Consider the following 15,456-nt stretch of genomic DNA (forward strand, 5'->3'; position numbering starts at 1 on the left):
CAAATTACACAAGTTTTGGGTGGATAGGCGATGCGAAAGCAAGAATCGTAGGACTACATCAATTGCAGTATAGTAATAACAACAACAACAACAACAACGTTTATTTCTTATAAAGCCCAAAATCACATACAGTATGTCTCAATGGGCTTTGACAGGCCCTACAGTTGACACCCCCCACACTTGACCCTTCTGCAGTCCCACTTTCTCCCATTCCTCCATGGTTATTTCCCTTGCCAGTAGTAGATCTCAGAATTCAGCAGGAACTAAAAAATTATTCTAATAACATTCCAATATGGTATATAGTGCAGAAATATTTTGAGGATAATTTCCCACAGTCACAGGTTGTATTTACAGATGGATCCAAAAAAACGGAAACAGGATGTGCAGGTGCAGCAGTGTATGTCCCAATATGTGAGTTTTGTATTAAGAAAAGAGTAACCGATCATCTCTCAGTATACACTACAGAGTTACTGGCAATATTATTGGCCCTAAATTGGATAGAAGAAATGGAAATAAATAATAGTGCCATTGCATCGGACAGTTTTTCAGCACTAGAAAGTATAAAATCCGGCAGGTCATCAGCTAGGATGGATATTGTCTATAAAATATTCTGCAAAATGTACGATCTGAAAGTTAAGGGCATATCTACACAATTCATATGGGTTCCTGCTCATACTGGAGTGGAGGGAAATGAGAAGGTGGATACTCTGGCTAAACAATCAATAAGAATAAAGGAAATAGATCTATGTATTCCGTTAAGAAAGTATACATCAGGAAATACACACAATCTGTTTGGCAGATGTATTGGGATGACCATGAAGCAGGCAGACACTTATACAAAATACAAAAATCAGTAGATGCCGGGAGAATAGGGAGTAGGTATCGAAGGGAAGAAAACATTATAACACGCCTTAGAATCGGACACACTGGACTTAACAGCACATTATATAGAATTGGCAAGCACCCAACTGGGGAATGTAGACATTGTAATCAACAAGAAACAGTTGAACATGTTCTACTTCAATGTACCAAATACAACAATGAGAGATATCGTCTTTTTCAGTCAATGAAAAAGGCAAATCATCATGACATGTCTTTAACCGGTTTATTGGGGAATATGGCTAATAAGATATATGATGATATTATTAAGTTTATCCAAGAATGTGGATTAAGTAAAATAATATAGAATATTAATAATGCATTTGGTCAATGCATTAATTGAATAATTGTATATGGGTATTATTAATATTATGTAAAATGTGTGATTTTTTTTTACATAACATATAGTTCTGTAGTCCTTATGGCCTTTCCCTTCTTTACCCAACATATTAATGAATGCATACATCCCGATCCACACTCCAGTCCAGTCGGTGGCGGTAATGCACCATTAAGCTGGTTGCCAACCGCCATAAAACACCAGAAGAAGAAGAAGATTTTAGAAGCGCCGTTGTTCCTAAAGGCAGATGTTTGGACACATTTTGGTTTTAAAACAAAGGAAGGAACCCAATGGATCGATAAAACAAATGCAATCTGCAAGCATTGCCAGGCTTCTATACGCTACACCGGTAATACAACTAACCTGCGCGCCCACCTGCAAAGACACCATGCGGACAAGCTAGCTTCGCCGCAGCCCCAAAAAACACGGGACCCCACGCAAACTACTTTGGACAACGCAACATCCAAGCTTCCATCTAACTCAGTCCGTGCACAGGAGATTGTTTGTTGTTGTTGTGCCAAATGTTAAAGCAAGATATAGCATTTAAGTGATTTCATAGTGAAATATGTTATGGCAGTACATGGTGTCACAAAAAAGAATTATAAGAAGATTCAATAAGAAGTTAAGAATGGTAAGAAGAAGATTTTGTGCTTGTGTGAGCTCAGACGGTACCCTTGGAAAGTTAAATGTTGTACACAAATACAATTTGTGTACAATTAATCAGAGCACTTTAAGTTGCAAATATTTAAGCAAAATGCACTTTTGTCTTCAATAAATTGAGTTCTGTTTGTTGAGTAAATGTGTTCAGCATTAACTAATTGGCTCTGGCCCATGTATTTTTATTGAATCGAATCGAATCGTGTCACATTGTATCAAATCATATCGAGACAGCTCTGTATCGAGGTACGTATCGAATCGTGACCTGTGTATCGAGGTATGTATCGTATCGCCAGGTTCTCCAAGGTATACAGCCCTAGGTTGAATACAGTGCTTTTGTGTGGGTGTAGAGAGAGAGTTGTTCTCTCCCCACGTTTTTTTTACACAACCCTTTTTTCATAGGCCTTTCATACGAAAGGCCCCTTTCCCCGGGCGCCTTTCGTGACCGCCTACTGCTCACTAGGGTTGCAAAGGGGCGGAAAACTTCCAGTAAATTTCCATGGTAAGTTAAGCTTGGGAATTTTGGAAATTAATGGGAATTAAGGAGAACTAACTGGGAATATATTATTTCGAAGCATAAATATAAACATGCAAAATGTTTTCAACAGATATTTCAACAGATTTATTTGTAAGTACAGCAGAATAGAACACGTTTCAATAACTTGTTTCATGGATGAATAAAAACAGAAATGTTGAGTTCAACATTACCATCCCCTAACCCCGCTCATTCAAAAATGCCCCCTGTTCAAAAATCTCCACAAAGTCCCATTCAAAAGGTTAAATGAAAAATGCCACTTATCCTCCAAAACGTCCCATTAAACATGCAAATCTTCCTTCAAGCAATCCTCTTTTCTCATTTTTGCTCAGTCAATTGACACTTCCTGGACCTCATCAGCATCCAACTCTGAGTCTTCCTCTTCAGTGTCACTTTCCAGCCTTGTTGAGGATGGCTCCGTGTCCCAAACAGTGACCAGTTGCGCTCGGAGGCGGCTGATGATGGTGGGAGTTGGAGGAGGATGGAGGCTACAGGTGCAAGGGCCTCAGATTCACATAGTCCCTTCCACCAGGTGGCTGCAGATATGTGCTGGCATGACTGCCATATTCCATCCCCTTTCCAAAGGCCTTGCTTTGTTCGATACTTTGCCAAACTGCCTAGAACTTTGCCTTTATCGAGACCCAGGTGATCAGACATGGCTGTAATGACCGCATAGGCACCATTGATCTCTTCCCCAGAAAGTATGCCCTTGTCATATTTGGGGTCCAGCATGTATGCTGCTGCATGCACTGGCTTCATGCAGAACTCCCTCCGCTGTTCCAATGACTTGACCACAGCCGTTTCCTCTGCTTTCAGTAGTAGGGAAGTGGGCAGAATTGTCTGGATTTCTTCTTTGAGTTCTGCAAAAAGGCACTGGACATCTGACAAGATGGCACCATCCCCCTCTATCTTCGCTATTGCTGCTGCAATAGGTTTGAGGATTTTCTGACTGCTAGATACTCTTTCCCACCAACTTACCTCACTTGTTAAGTCCACAGGCTCAAATGTGTGCCTTCAATGCTCTTTGTCCTTCAGGCTCAAAAGTGTGGTCTATGTGTACATGTGATGGAGGCATGCACAGTGCCAGTAGGTGGTCTCAATAGCCATGCAGCAAGCATGTGCTCTGTACATGTGATTAAGGAATGGCATGGATATTCAAGTGTATTTGAATTGCATTTGTTTGTTTTTGTCAATATTATGCTAAAATATACTTTGCTCAACTATATTTAAGTTCCCTAAGAAGAGCCAACCTTCAATTTTGAAAATTCCGAGTTTATTCCCATAAATTCCCATGGAAAGTTTCCATCTTTGAAAATTCTGGGAATTTTGCAACCCTACTGCTCACCAAGGGTGATGGTTAAATGCAGAAGACACATTTCGTTGTGTCACCATGTGCTGTGCTGCAGTGTATCACAATGACAAAAACGATCACTTTGAAATGACACACACAGTGTTTTTATAGGAGATGGTGAGTTGCTGCATTGCAGCAGGTTAGCAGATAAATACCCAAACATCTTAATGTCATATGTGAAATCCCACTGTTTTTAAAATTCGGATTTGAGATATTGTTCTATGTCGTAGATTAAACATTTTGCTTAATATGAATCAACACTGTTCCACAGTTGTCCCCAGAAATTTTCAAACTGAACAGACGCCACCAAACACAACTGAGGACACTTCAGATTTATTAAATGTTGCATAATGGGTATTACAATTGGCAGAATAAAATGCACGTCCACCAAAAAAAAGAAGAAGAAAGAAATCTGAAACTCCGGCACCATTTTAGATGAGGTGCGGTCAGAGATTAGATACCAACTGATCACAGAACTCAAAGTCCTTTCGAGCAAGAGCGGGGTCACGTGCTGAAGGTGAGGGCAGCACCAACGAGCAGTCACTGTCAAAGTACTTCCCTGTAATTCCTTCAGTCTCCTCCGCAACCGCACAGTAGATGGTACTGACCGCACCCTCTTCTGATGACTGAAAACACACACACACACACACACACACACACAGAGTGGCATGCCTTAAAAAGTTGTACAGTAACACCAACCCCTGAAGGTGAATGCCCCAAACAGTCATATCACAATTAATGTATATACAGTATAAAACAAGGATTATGACCACATGGTGACAAATCAGTTAACTCACGTGAAATTGTAAACCAAATGTCAGAAAGAAGCCTGCTATATCGTGTTCAGCAGCACGTGACATCACAGTGACCTTTGCCGTTTGCTCACCAAATTATTTACTGTAAATAACTGAACAACTCATTTTTAGTCATTCTGGATAACTTGCTACTGTCGTTACATTTTTTTGAGGAAAAATAAACTGTAGGTGGCACCACTTGACTGGTTTATCAGATGTAAGGGATTCGCTCCTCTGTACTGCATTGATCCATTGATCCGGTGGTGTGTTCCTTTGATTGTAATGTTTGGCACAATGTCGGGCTCCTGCACCTCGTTCCTCAACCCATGTGACATCACTATTATCCTCAAAACTAACATACTACAAAGACTAACAAAAAGAATGCTTTTACTGTCATTCTTGACCATTCATGAATTTTTGTGTGCCAGTTAAGGGTCTATCTACCCTAAAACACAGAACCATTGCACTTTTGCTGCCTGTTCTATCTTTCCAGTTGTGACAGATGACATCAGAACTCTTTCCTGTAAGCACGGCCCTTTATACTATTGCATAACTGGGGTGCCTGCTGGGTATTTAGTGTGCTTGGCTTTGAATAAAATGTAGCTCATTCCACCGTATCTGACGTGAACCAGCGGTTGTTCACCTCAGTGGGCTGAACCAACAGTTAGCAGCTTAAACAACCTAACTAAAGAGGCTGGCCAAGAGCCCTTTCTCTCCTCATGAGTCAAATAGTAATTGTTTCACAAAAGTGGCAAATAATAAATTAAACCTGTGCTGAAACCTTGACTCATGTATAATTCCTACTGGCATAGTCTCCGTTCATGCACACATTCCCTGAACAAGGATGTGGGTTGCCAGGTTGGATTTATATCCATGCAGTATCTCTTGGGGAGATTGTGCGTCAGAAGTTATGTTGCAATCAGAAAAAAAATGCATAATCATACGGATTTGTCATAACAGATTGAAGGGCCATGCATTACCAGAGGAAAGGTTGGAGAAATTTTTAGAACTGTTGGATCCTGAGAGCTGTACTGATATCATTGACTATTCACATGTTGACCAATGTCATATTCTACCTTTTCTCATACCACAAGCAGACGTTCTTTTGACGGCACTGTGATCATGGGTGTATTAGGGAGAAACAAGAGCCAGGTAATTTTTTTTACATGCTGTAAGTCAAACCACCTAATGCTCTTCAGTGAAGGACTCCCAATCTAGAATGGGAGGAGGATCTGTTCTTACAATGTCATACGTCCTTGTCATTTCTACTATTGCTATTCCAAAGAAAGGAAATGCCGCGCTTTCCTTTCGAATTGTTTATAAAAAGAAAAAAATTGCGACACAGACTTCCCTTGAAAAAGTGAGTTAAGACAGAGAAAGGCAGACATCGAAGCATCAATCTGTGCACTATTACGCAAAATGAGTCCTTGTGGGATGCTAAGAGGCATTTGTTATAGCAGATGACATTAAAAACAAGCTGAAAATATTATCTTCAGCTCTCCAGCTATCAAGAAGTACAGTCACGTGGCGCTGTGGATGGGTGGCGTTCACAGATGTTAACCAGACTGCCCATAAAAAAATACACACATGCGGAGTCAAGTATTTAAAAAAATTCACTCAGAAAACTCAGCTTTGTAAATTTGCGTCAGACAATGCACCTGCAACAAACCTCCGTGTGAATGGATTTATTGGTAAGTGCAATGTTAATGATGCTTTCCCCAACAATCCTAATTAACACTGGACACACCAACAACATTTATTTGCAAAAATGGTAAAGAGACAATGGAAACATTGCCTGTTCTGTTGGAGGTAAAATCTCTTTAAAAACAACGTGTTGAATGCACTTAATTTAGAGCTGCAAGGAAAAGACAAAACTACAGTCATCATCAGCTCAGCTAATGGTTTCAAACGAAAACATCTGGACTCAAAAGCTGCAGCTCCATTATTTGGGCAGCTTCTAAAACCATGCATCAGAGCTGCAGATGCGACAGAAGGCATGTGCGCAAAAACAGCACGCTGCTCAAAGCAGACTGACAATTACGTGCTACCCATGTTGGGAAGAAGCCGAGAACATTTAGTAGCCTAGTAGGTAGGTTGTCATGATCCGGACCGGCAGGGGTTACTCCGGATCGGTCCGGAGTTCGGACCGGAGTTTCATGTTCGTCTTGTGTAATGCTTCCTGATCGTGTTCACCTGCTGTCTATTTATATAATTGTATAAAACTATCCTGTTCGTGTCTGTTCGCCGTCGGGTCATTGTGCGTGTCCTTCATCGCCATGTCCAGCCCACCCGTGACGTAGGTAGTAGCCTAGTGTGTAACACACTCACCTATGAACCAGAAGACCTGGTAACTACCATTGTGTCCCTGAGCAAGAAACTGATTGTCTCCAGGGGGACAAGTCACATTGGATAAAAATTTGTCCCTTCATGCTGACACTGAGCTGAAGTCTAGAATTTATGGACATGTGTGACCTCCCTGGCTGCATTTATGTGAGTCATGATGCTTATTAAGACTGCTTGAGGCTGGTTACCATGCAACTACCGTCCAGACCACGCGACCATGGCTGATTCTGTTCAGTGCAAGTTGTCATAATTCAAACTATAAAGTATGCTGTAGGTAATTTAGAAATACTCTTTTTGTACATTAAAAAGTCAAGCATGAAACTAAAGTTATACTACTTTTTGAGAGCCCACTTCTCAAACAGGCATACAATTAAAAACTTACTTATACAACTGTAACTTATATAATATCTACAACTTATAAAACAACTATATCTCTATTGTTACCTTGAAGAAGAAAATTCCCACCAAGTTGAAGAGGAAACGGACAAGCCAGTTATAATTGCGCATAACTTCAGTCATCACCACTCCAGGGTGAAGGGAGTTTGCAGTCACATCTAACACACACACAAACATACACATACACACACACACACACAAAAGTGTTAGATTAATTTAAAGACTAAACAAAAAGAACACGTTACAAAATGTTTGTGGCCATCTGACATCTTGAGTCATGGGTCAGATGAACACTACAAATCCTTAATCTGACCACTAAACAAATCTCAGCCACTAGTCTATTATCACATTACCTGTTTGCTGTGTCTGGTGTATTTTTAATAAATGCACATACACCGACCAGCCACAAGAGTAAAACCGAACATCGTGCTGGTCCCTCTTGTACATTACACAGCTCTGACCCATCGAGGCGAGGAGCATTCTAACCAGTTAATCATGTGCCGTCAATATGGTCAGTGTAACAGAATAGACAATCTAACTCCTTTCAGAAGTTCCCTTCAGGCGAAGACACAGTAAGTACATGCCATAGGTCTCAGGTGGGTACCTGTGCCCTTCAAGCGTAGTGCAAGCTCATTGGTGCACAGGATGTTGTGCAGCTTGGTGTTGTTGTAGACGGTGTCCATCCTGTAGTTGAGGTTGTCGCCATGGAAATGAGAGAAGTTCACTTCCCCGCGCCAGTGGTTGGCCGATGAAACATTTACAATGCGGGCAGGGGCGGATCTCTTTAGGAGATCTAACACACACACACACACACACACACACAATCCCAAAAAGGCAAAGTATATTAGTATATTTCACTTTTGGTTCTTCTAGAATTTAATAGAAACAGGCATTTGCTGTGAGGTAGTGAATTTTTAACATTTAATATAGAATATGTTACAATTATACTAGAGAAAAAAATGAACACTTACTGCACAGCACTGTACTTAGCAGCAGATCAAAAATATTATCACAGTTCCAGAGGAATTTTAAAAGCGAGGTTGGTATGTCACTACTGAGAGCCAGAGTCAGGTCTGAAGGCACACTTTCTATAACATCATTATATGCCCGCAGTGTCATGACTGCTTTCAGACTGTGCATGTCTCATCTAAATGATAAAACCTCCCTAGTTAATGAAACAACCTGTCAAAAGTCTGACTAAAATACCAACTCTTGTTTTTGCTGTAACTCATGACAACTGTGACATCTGTCCTGTTTCTTGCTGTGAAGTCACACAGTGAGTAGATGACTTGAGAAGTGAATTCAAGGTATCAGAAGTGACTATGAAGTCAGTGTGAGGTATCACAGGGTATTTAGTTCTGAGGATGCAGCAAAGTCTGACCCAGCAGGAGGTTGGTCAGGAGGAATGGTCCCACGTGGTTGGTGGCAAAAGAAAGCTCCAGCCCATCCTCTGTGATGCTTCTGGCTAATCCTGCATTGACACACACATACAAACACATATACAAATATTTCAGAGTCTCAAGATGAGTGTGTATAATAGTATTACATCTTAACGGGCTCTGGTGCTATGGTGATATTTTAGGCTCTGCTTCCTTCTTAAATGCAGACTGGAATATTGCCTTGAGAAGATGCTATGACAGGATTCATTTTATGCAACAGCTCAATGACAACTCAAGACCTTCCTCTTTAAATTATATTTAGATTAAATCTAACTTGTGTACAGATTAGATTCTGTACACAAGTTACAAACCTTCTTATTGTCGAACTTGTGTACAGAATCTACAACAGAGTGAATAAAAAGATTGTATTCAAAGTTGGTGTTCCTAGTGAACCAGAATTGATCTTTTCATCGATGGTAACTTGAAAGCACATTGTAAGTTGCTTTGGATAAGGGCGTCTGCCAAATGCCGTAAATGTAAATGCAACTAATTCTAGCCATAAGGAAATTAATATTGAAAAAACGTTCAGGCTAATAGGTTTTTGGTTCTTCTAGAAATCATTTTACAATTTTTCCAATGGGACTTGCTGTGAGGTAGTGAATATTAACATTTAATATGTAATGTTACAATTAAACTGGAGAAAAGTCTGCTTCCAGACTATGCGATGTCACTTTTGTTTCATTTCAGACTACATTATAAAACCTCCCTAATTAATGATACAATCTGCCAAGAGTCTGACTAACACATCCTCTTATTTTGTTGTTCAGTTCAGGCAGGTTTTCAGACTCTGCTTCCTTGTTAAATGCAGGTTGGAAGAAAGAATATGAAAATGATTGGCAGGATTCATTCTGAAATTATGCATAATTCTAGACATAAGGAAAGCTCAATATTGCAGAATCTTGGATGAAGTCAGTCAAGTGGCTGCAGACCTTGCAAGGGAATAGAGATAAAACATGAAACCAAGCAGTAGAGTAAAAGGAAAAGACAAACAAAGGAACTTTCTATAAGTTAAAAGTGAAGGCGTTTATCAAGAACACACAAGTTGCTTCCCCTAAATAAGGATGCCATTGCAGATTGCAGAGATATTCAATCCCATTGAATTTCAAATGGATTTACAGGTTGGGTCAGATTCACGACAGAAAGCCTGGAATTAAATCTAGCATGCAAATTTAGCCCTAAAGGCAGCTTTGGACTTAACTTTGACCTTTGTTGTCAGAAAGCTGGATCAACATGTTTGTTATAGAAAGCTGGATCAAGTGTTCCTGAGAATCAGGATCAACCTGGTGCTTTAGCTTTCTTTGGACCTTGCCACGCTCAAATTACAGTTCTTAAGATGAGCATCATCATTCACATTTACATATAAACACAGGCTGTGACATTTTTATGTGGACCATGCAATGTATGAGTGACATGATAATACTTCCATACAACACAGAAACAACTGACAAAAAGATCTAAAAACACTGAAGCAGCCAACTTTGTGAAAGCCAGTATTTGATTCATTCTCACGCCTGTATCTAAATCAAAATTGAATAAACCAAAACTACTGATTTTTGGTATGTCTGGTTTGTCTGATCAGTGGTGAGAAGTGCTGCATTTACCTGAAGCTCCAGCGTTGTTCACCAGGATATGAAGCTGCTTCTCTTCCTTCAAGATTCCAGCAGCAAACTTCCTGACTGACGCCAGAGACGAGGTGTCCAGTATGCGTAGGTGGACATTATCATTCCCACTCCGCTGCCGAATGTCCTGCACAGCAGCCGAGCCACGGGCCTCGCTCCGACATGCCAGGATCACGCGAGCTCCGCGCCGTGCAAGGTCCAGTGCAACAAACTTCCCTATACCTGATCAACAAGAGGCAATGAAGAATTTATTTTAATATTTTATTTTTTTATAGTATAGTTTTAATATAGTTTTATTCTGTATCCTTGTATTATGGACAACCTAAAGTGGACAACCTAAAGAAAAGTGGTGATGGCTCAATATGGTGGCTATGGTGCCAATTCTTGTTCCTAATAATTTCCCATTGATGACAGTATTATGAAACTGCCAGTAAACTCAAATACCAAGTACATAACTAGACAACTAAACCTCTACTGATTAATGCTTCAGCCCTTTTTAGGAATTTCAGGAAACAAGTGAGATGCATATCTGAACAATCATCTAGAAAAAAATATTCCACTTCTCAAAACAGATGGCAGTCCATTAGAGGATAGAAGTGAATTCTAAGATTTTAAATTTCAGAGGACAGACAGAAGTGGTGGCATCTCTGCCAGACACCATATAACAATAAAGCATTAACTTAAAAAAAAATCATGAAAAATCAACTCCAAAGTGAAGTGATTGTCATTGTGAAACACTGCAGCACAGCACACGGTGACCACATCGAGAGGATCGGGATTTGAACCGGCAACCTTCCGATTACGGGTCCGCTTTTTTTAACTGCTAGGCAACCATTGTCTTAACAACTCAAAGCTAAACAGTCATTAAAACAAATTAAAACAACTCTAAAACAATATAACCTAAAATATCGTAATGTTTGGCGAAATGGGTCATTGTGACGTTTTATGGGAGCAAACTGAAGCGTATCTGCTTTTGCCTATATGGATATATGTTTTTGGTAAGTTACATACCAATAATACCACAGAAGCAACCAAAAGGCCAAGGATAAGCCTGAAGGAACTAGGCAGCTCTACTGGAGACATGGGAGTAACTGGGCACAACGGAAGAGTGGCTGTAGCTTCATGGAAACGATAAGGAAATTCGGAGACTCCCAAACATTTGGAAGAAGGTGCTGAAGTCAGACGAAAGCAAAGTACAGGCATGCTGTGGTGATGTTTCTCCTCAGAGGGGGTGTCTCCAGTCAGAATTGAATCAAAATGGTAGTAGCCTATTGGGTAATACACTCACCTATGAACCAGAAGACCCGGGTTCGAATCCCACTTACTACCATTGTGTCCCTGAGCAAGACACTTAACCCTAAGTTGCTCCAGGGGGACTGTCCCTGTAACTACTGATTGTAAGTCGCTCTGGATGAGGGCGTCTGATAAATGCTGTAAATGTAAATGTAAAATACAGAAGTCGATCAGCGGAGGTCAGCTTTCCAGCAGGACAATGACCCTAAATGTACTGCTGATTATATATTCATGCTGAAATTTTTCCGTTTTATTTGTTGTTTGTTTCAGAATACTGCACATTCAAAGTTGCATAACTCCATTTAAAATGAAATAAATTCCTTTTAAGTTCCAGCGTGTTGGACGAGAATCCAAAGGGGTGAGACCTTACCTCCCACTGTCAATTCTTAAGGACAAAAATGGTGTGCAACAATCTTGCTCTCAGCGCAACTAGCCAGCCATCCACACGATCTAACAGTAAAAGTGACTCGGCCGTCCAGGTCACCTTCAACTGCTTCCTTGTCCAGATGCGATCCAGATACCAAACCGCCAAGGTGCCACTGAGGTGCCACCAAGCAAAGCACCGTTCCCACACGCTGCTCCCCGGGCGCCTGTCATGGCTGCCCACTGCTCACCAAGGGTGATGGTTAAAAGCAGAGGACACGTTTCACTCTGTGGTGCTGTGCTGTGGTGTGTCATGTGACAACTAATCACTTTCGTTTCACTCTGACTGGACTGCAGTTACTCTGCCTCACTGTGTGTTCACACTTCCCCATCATAGACAGCAGAACGATGTACATTTACAATACATTACATGTATGGCATTTAGTAGACCCTTCGCACATCGGTGCTTCGTGGTCCATATCTGATCTTCATACCTGTATAGCTGGACTCCGTTGCTGCTCAATGGAGACTATCAGCTATGTTACATACATTTCAAAGAGCCTTACATTAAAAAAAAGTATAGTCAAAAGAATAAACATTAGTACGGATTTTTTTATTTTGGTAATGGATAAGTTAAGTGTATTTAGTGCAGTAGATACTTTAATATATAAAGGGGCTCAGCTGTTCTAATGACAACAGGTAGGACATGTCCCCACCTTTAAGAAGCAGTTGAAAGCCCACTTATTCAGAAAGCATTTCAGATGAATCTAACACTTACACACGCACATGCATACACACTGCACAAAATAATTTACAATTTCCGAACTTGTTCTTTTTTCTGACAAGTTAGGCCTTATCAGGGCTCTTAGTTTTGTAAACTCAAAATCTATAGAAATCGAATGAGAATTGCTGGTGTCTTCCTCTTGTAAGTCACTTTGGATAAAAGCATCTGCAAATTAAAGTAAAGGTAGGAGGAGCCAGGACCAAAAAGAGGAGGCACAAGTTCTTCATGCTCCTCCTCAAAGGCAAGAGTTAAATGTTAAAACGATTATTCTTAACACGGGCAGCCACGGGAGGCCAGTGCGGGTTCTCACTGCAGAACCATAACGTGTAACGTTGGGAACATCGCAGTCCTGTAGTCTGCTGCACGTCTGGAGATCAACTCACTCACTGGATCTCCATTTCCAATGCGCCTCGGCACTGTTACTCAGGGAACACCGGGCCCAGGGGCGCCCAGGGGCGAAGACTCGCCCAGGGCGGGGCACCAGTCCACCTCAGGCTGTGTCACAGGTATTTAAATGTGTCACAGGAGGCATTTACAGCATTTATCAGACACCCTTTATCCAGAGCGACTTACAATCAGTAGTTACAGGGACAGTCCCCCCCCTGGAGAGGGTGTCTTGCTCAGGGACACAATGGTAGTAAGTGGGGTTTATTAGGTTATTATTATAGTTAACGAAAACGAATGAAAAAACTAAAACTAGAATTGAAAAAGCATTTTCGTTAACTGAAATAAAAACAACAGCGAGAGTTTAAAAAAACGAAAACTAACTGAAACTGTTTTGTGTGTATACAAAACGAACTTAAACAAACTAATATTATAGAAAAAACGTCCTTCGTTTTTGTCTTTGTAATATGCCGTTTTTTGGGTTGAATTAAAATCTATTTACTTCACGCTGCCAGTTTTAAGCCAGGTGTTTGACCAGTATGGCAACACGTGGTCTGTGATGTCACGTGTCCATAGTTGGAAGAAAGCGGCAGAGTCCTATTTGGGATTTGTTTGATTATGACAGTGTAGAAGCAGGTGATACAATATGTGGAATATCTCTCAAGGGGGAAAAAAACCCACGAAGAGTACCTGGACAAGCCAGCCTCTCGCCCGCCCTCCCCCGAAAGAGAAGCGGTAGCCAGGCCAGGTAACATGGGAAAGGAACGCGATACAGCATCCATAATGGACTGCTTCCACTGGCTAGTAAAAACGCAGGAACACCACAAACGAGAAGAAGTTGTAGGAAAAAGATTGGTTGGCCATGCGTGTTTGTATTTATGCTCATGCGTGTCTTTGTACACTTGTACTCAGCACACTGTGTATCTAACGTCAGACGCAGTATTGCACAAATATTGTACTTAGGGCTGTTAACATGATATTGGTTTTCGTTCCTGTTATCTTGTGGGCTGTTGTATTTCAGTTTGAGGATGGGTGTGTCCTCTGAATACATGTTTCCAAATGTATCTTTGGTTGAGTTTTTATTATACAATACTTATTCTGGTGATTTTGATTCATGCACCTGACAAATATCCTAATTTACAATAAATAAATAAATAAAACACTGTAACTAATAAAAACTAAAACTAAGCAATTTCAAAATATCAAAACTAATAAAAACTAGTAAATCTGCCTCTAAAAACTAATTAAGGCTAATCAAAACGAAATAAAAACTAAAACTAATGAAGAATCCAAAACTATTATAACGGTGGTGTGAACCTGGGTCTTCTGGTTACCCACTAGGCTGCTACCACCCTGTGTGGAGGCTGCGTGGAGTCTTGTGTCGAAAATAAAGTAGTTCTAAAAGTTGTGCGTAACGCACACACACACACACACACACACACACACACACACACACAAAACACACACAGAAAAAATCCACGCCATGCATTTCTACAGCGAGATCACGCGTGATCGTTACCCGTGTTGGCGCCCGTCACGACGGCCGTCCTGCCCCGCAGCCCCACGCGGCACGCGCGCGGGTCCCAGCGACCCCTCCGCTGCGCGCGCACCACCAGCGCCAGGACCAGCGCGGCGACCATCCACAGCGGCTGCGACGCCACGTCCCTCCACTCCCACGGCATGGTCCGGCGAACGAGACGAAGTCCGGACTCGCCGAAAGGTCCGAGTTTTACAAGCAGGGCGGCCGGTCTCCATCCTCCGCCGGGTCTTAACGTCTGACTAGTAGGCATGATGGGGCGCTGGAATTTCTGGTTAGTCCGGTAATATTCAGCAATTTACGAACAATGACCAGCACAGCCAACATAGATTCTGTAAATGCTTTTGGCCAAACACCTTCACTGTAATGCAGCGTTGGACGAATCATGGGTGTCATCAAACTAGAGGTGGGCATACATTCATTTTCTTAATCTAGATTAATCTCACTGTAATTTTTGAATGAATCTAGATTAATCGAGAGTAAGCAAAATTAATCTAGATCCTAGATTAATCTTAAAATGGCTCATTTGAATTCTGCCGAAGGCATTCAGAATATGTGTGCTACCCAAATAATGACTAAAAGTAAGTCTTTGAGAGCGGGTTTCTCAAGCCAGGTGGCACATTAGACCAGGGGCTCATCTCCTGTTTCCAAAATGCATCACAAACTGCTTGAGAAAGCTCTTCTACTATGATAATTGGTGATGAAAATAAATTATGTTCAATAAGATGTACTTGTGTTTACCAAC

At 41.1% G+C, this 15,456-nt stretch overlaps 1 protein-coding gene across 1 annotated transcript; it reads right to left on the bottom strand.

The window, feature by feature from the left end:
* Positions 1-4,076: 4,076 nt before the first annotated feature.
* On the bottom strand, positions 4,077-14,962 carry LOC114785974 (retinol dehydrogenase 12-like). Its single transcript, XM_028972638.1, has 6 exons — positions 14,694-14,962; positions 10,333-10,572; positions 8,674-8,763; positions 7,897-8,085; positions 7,341-7,450; positions 4,077-4,385 (listed from the first exon to the last, which is right to left on the bottom strand). The coding sequence occupies exons 1-6, from the start codon at positions 14,854-14,856 to the stop codon at positions 4,206-4,208; spliced, it is 972 nt and encodes a 323-aa protein (XP_028828471.1). The 5' UTR covers positions 14,857-14,962; the 3' UTR covers positions 4,077-4,205.
* Between the last annotated feature and the right edge of the window lie 494 nt (positions 14,963-15,456).

Source organism: Denticeps clupeoides, chromosome 3 (assembly GCF_900700375.1).
Source record: "Denticeps clupeoides chromosome 3, fDenClu1.1, whole genome shotgun sequence".
NCBI lineage: Eukaryota > Metazoa > Chordata > Actinopteri > Clupeiformes > Denticipitidae > Denticeps > Denticeps clupeoides.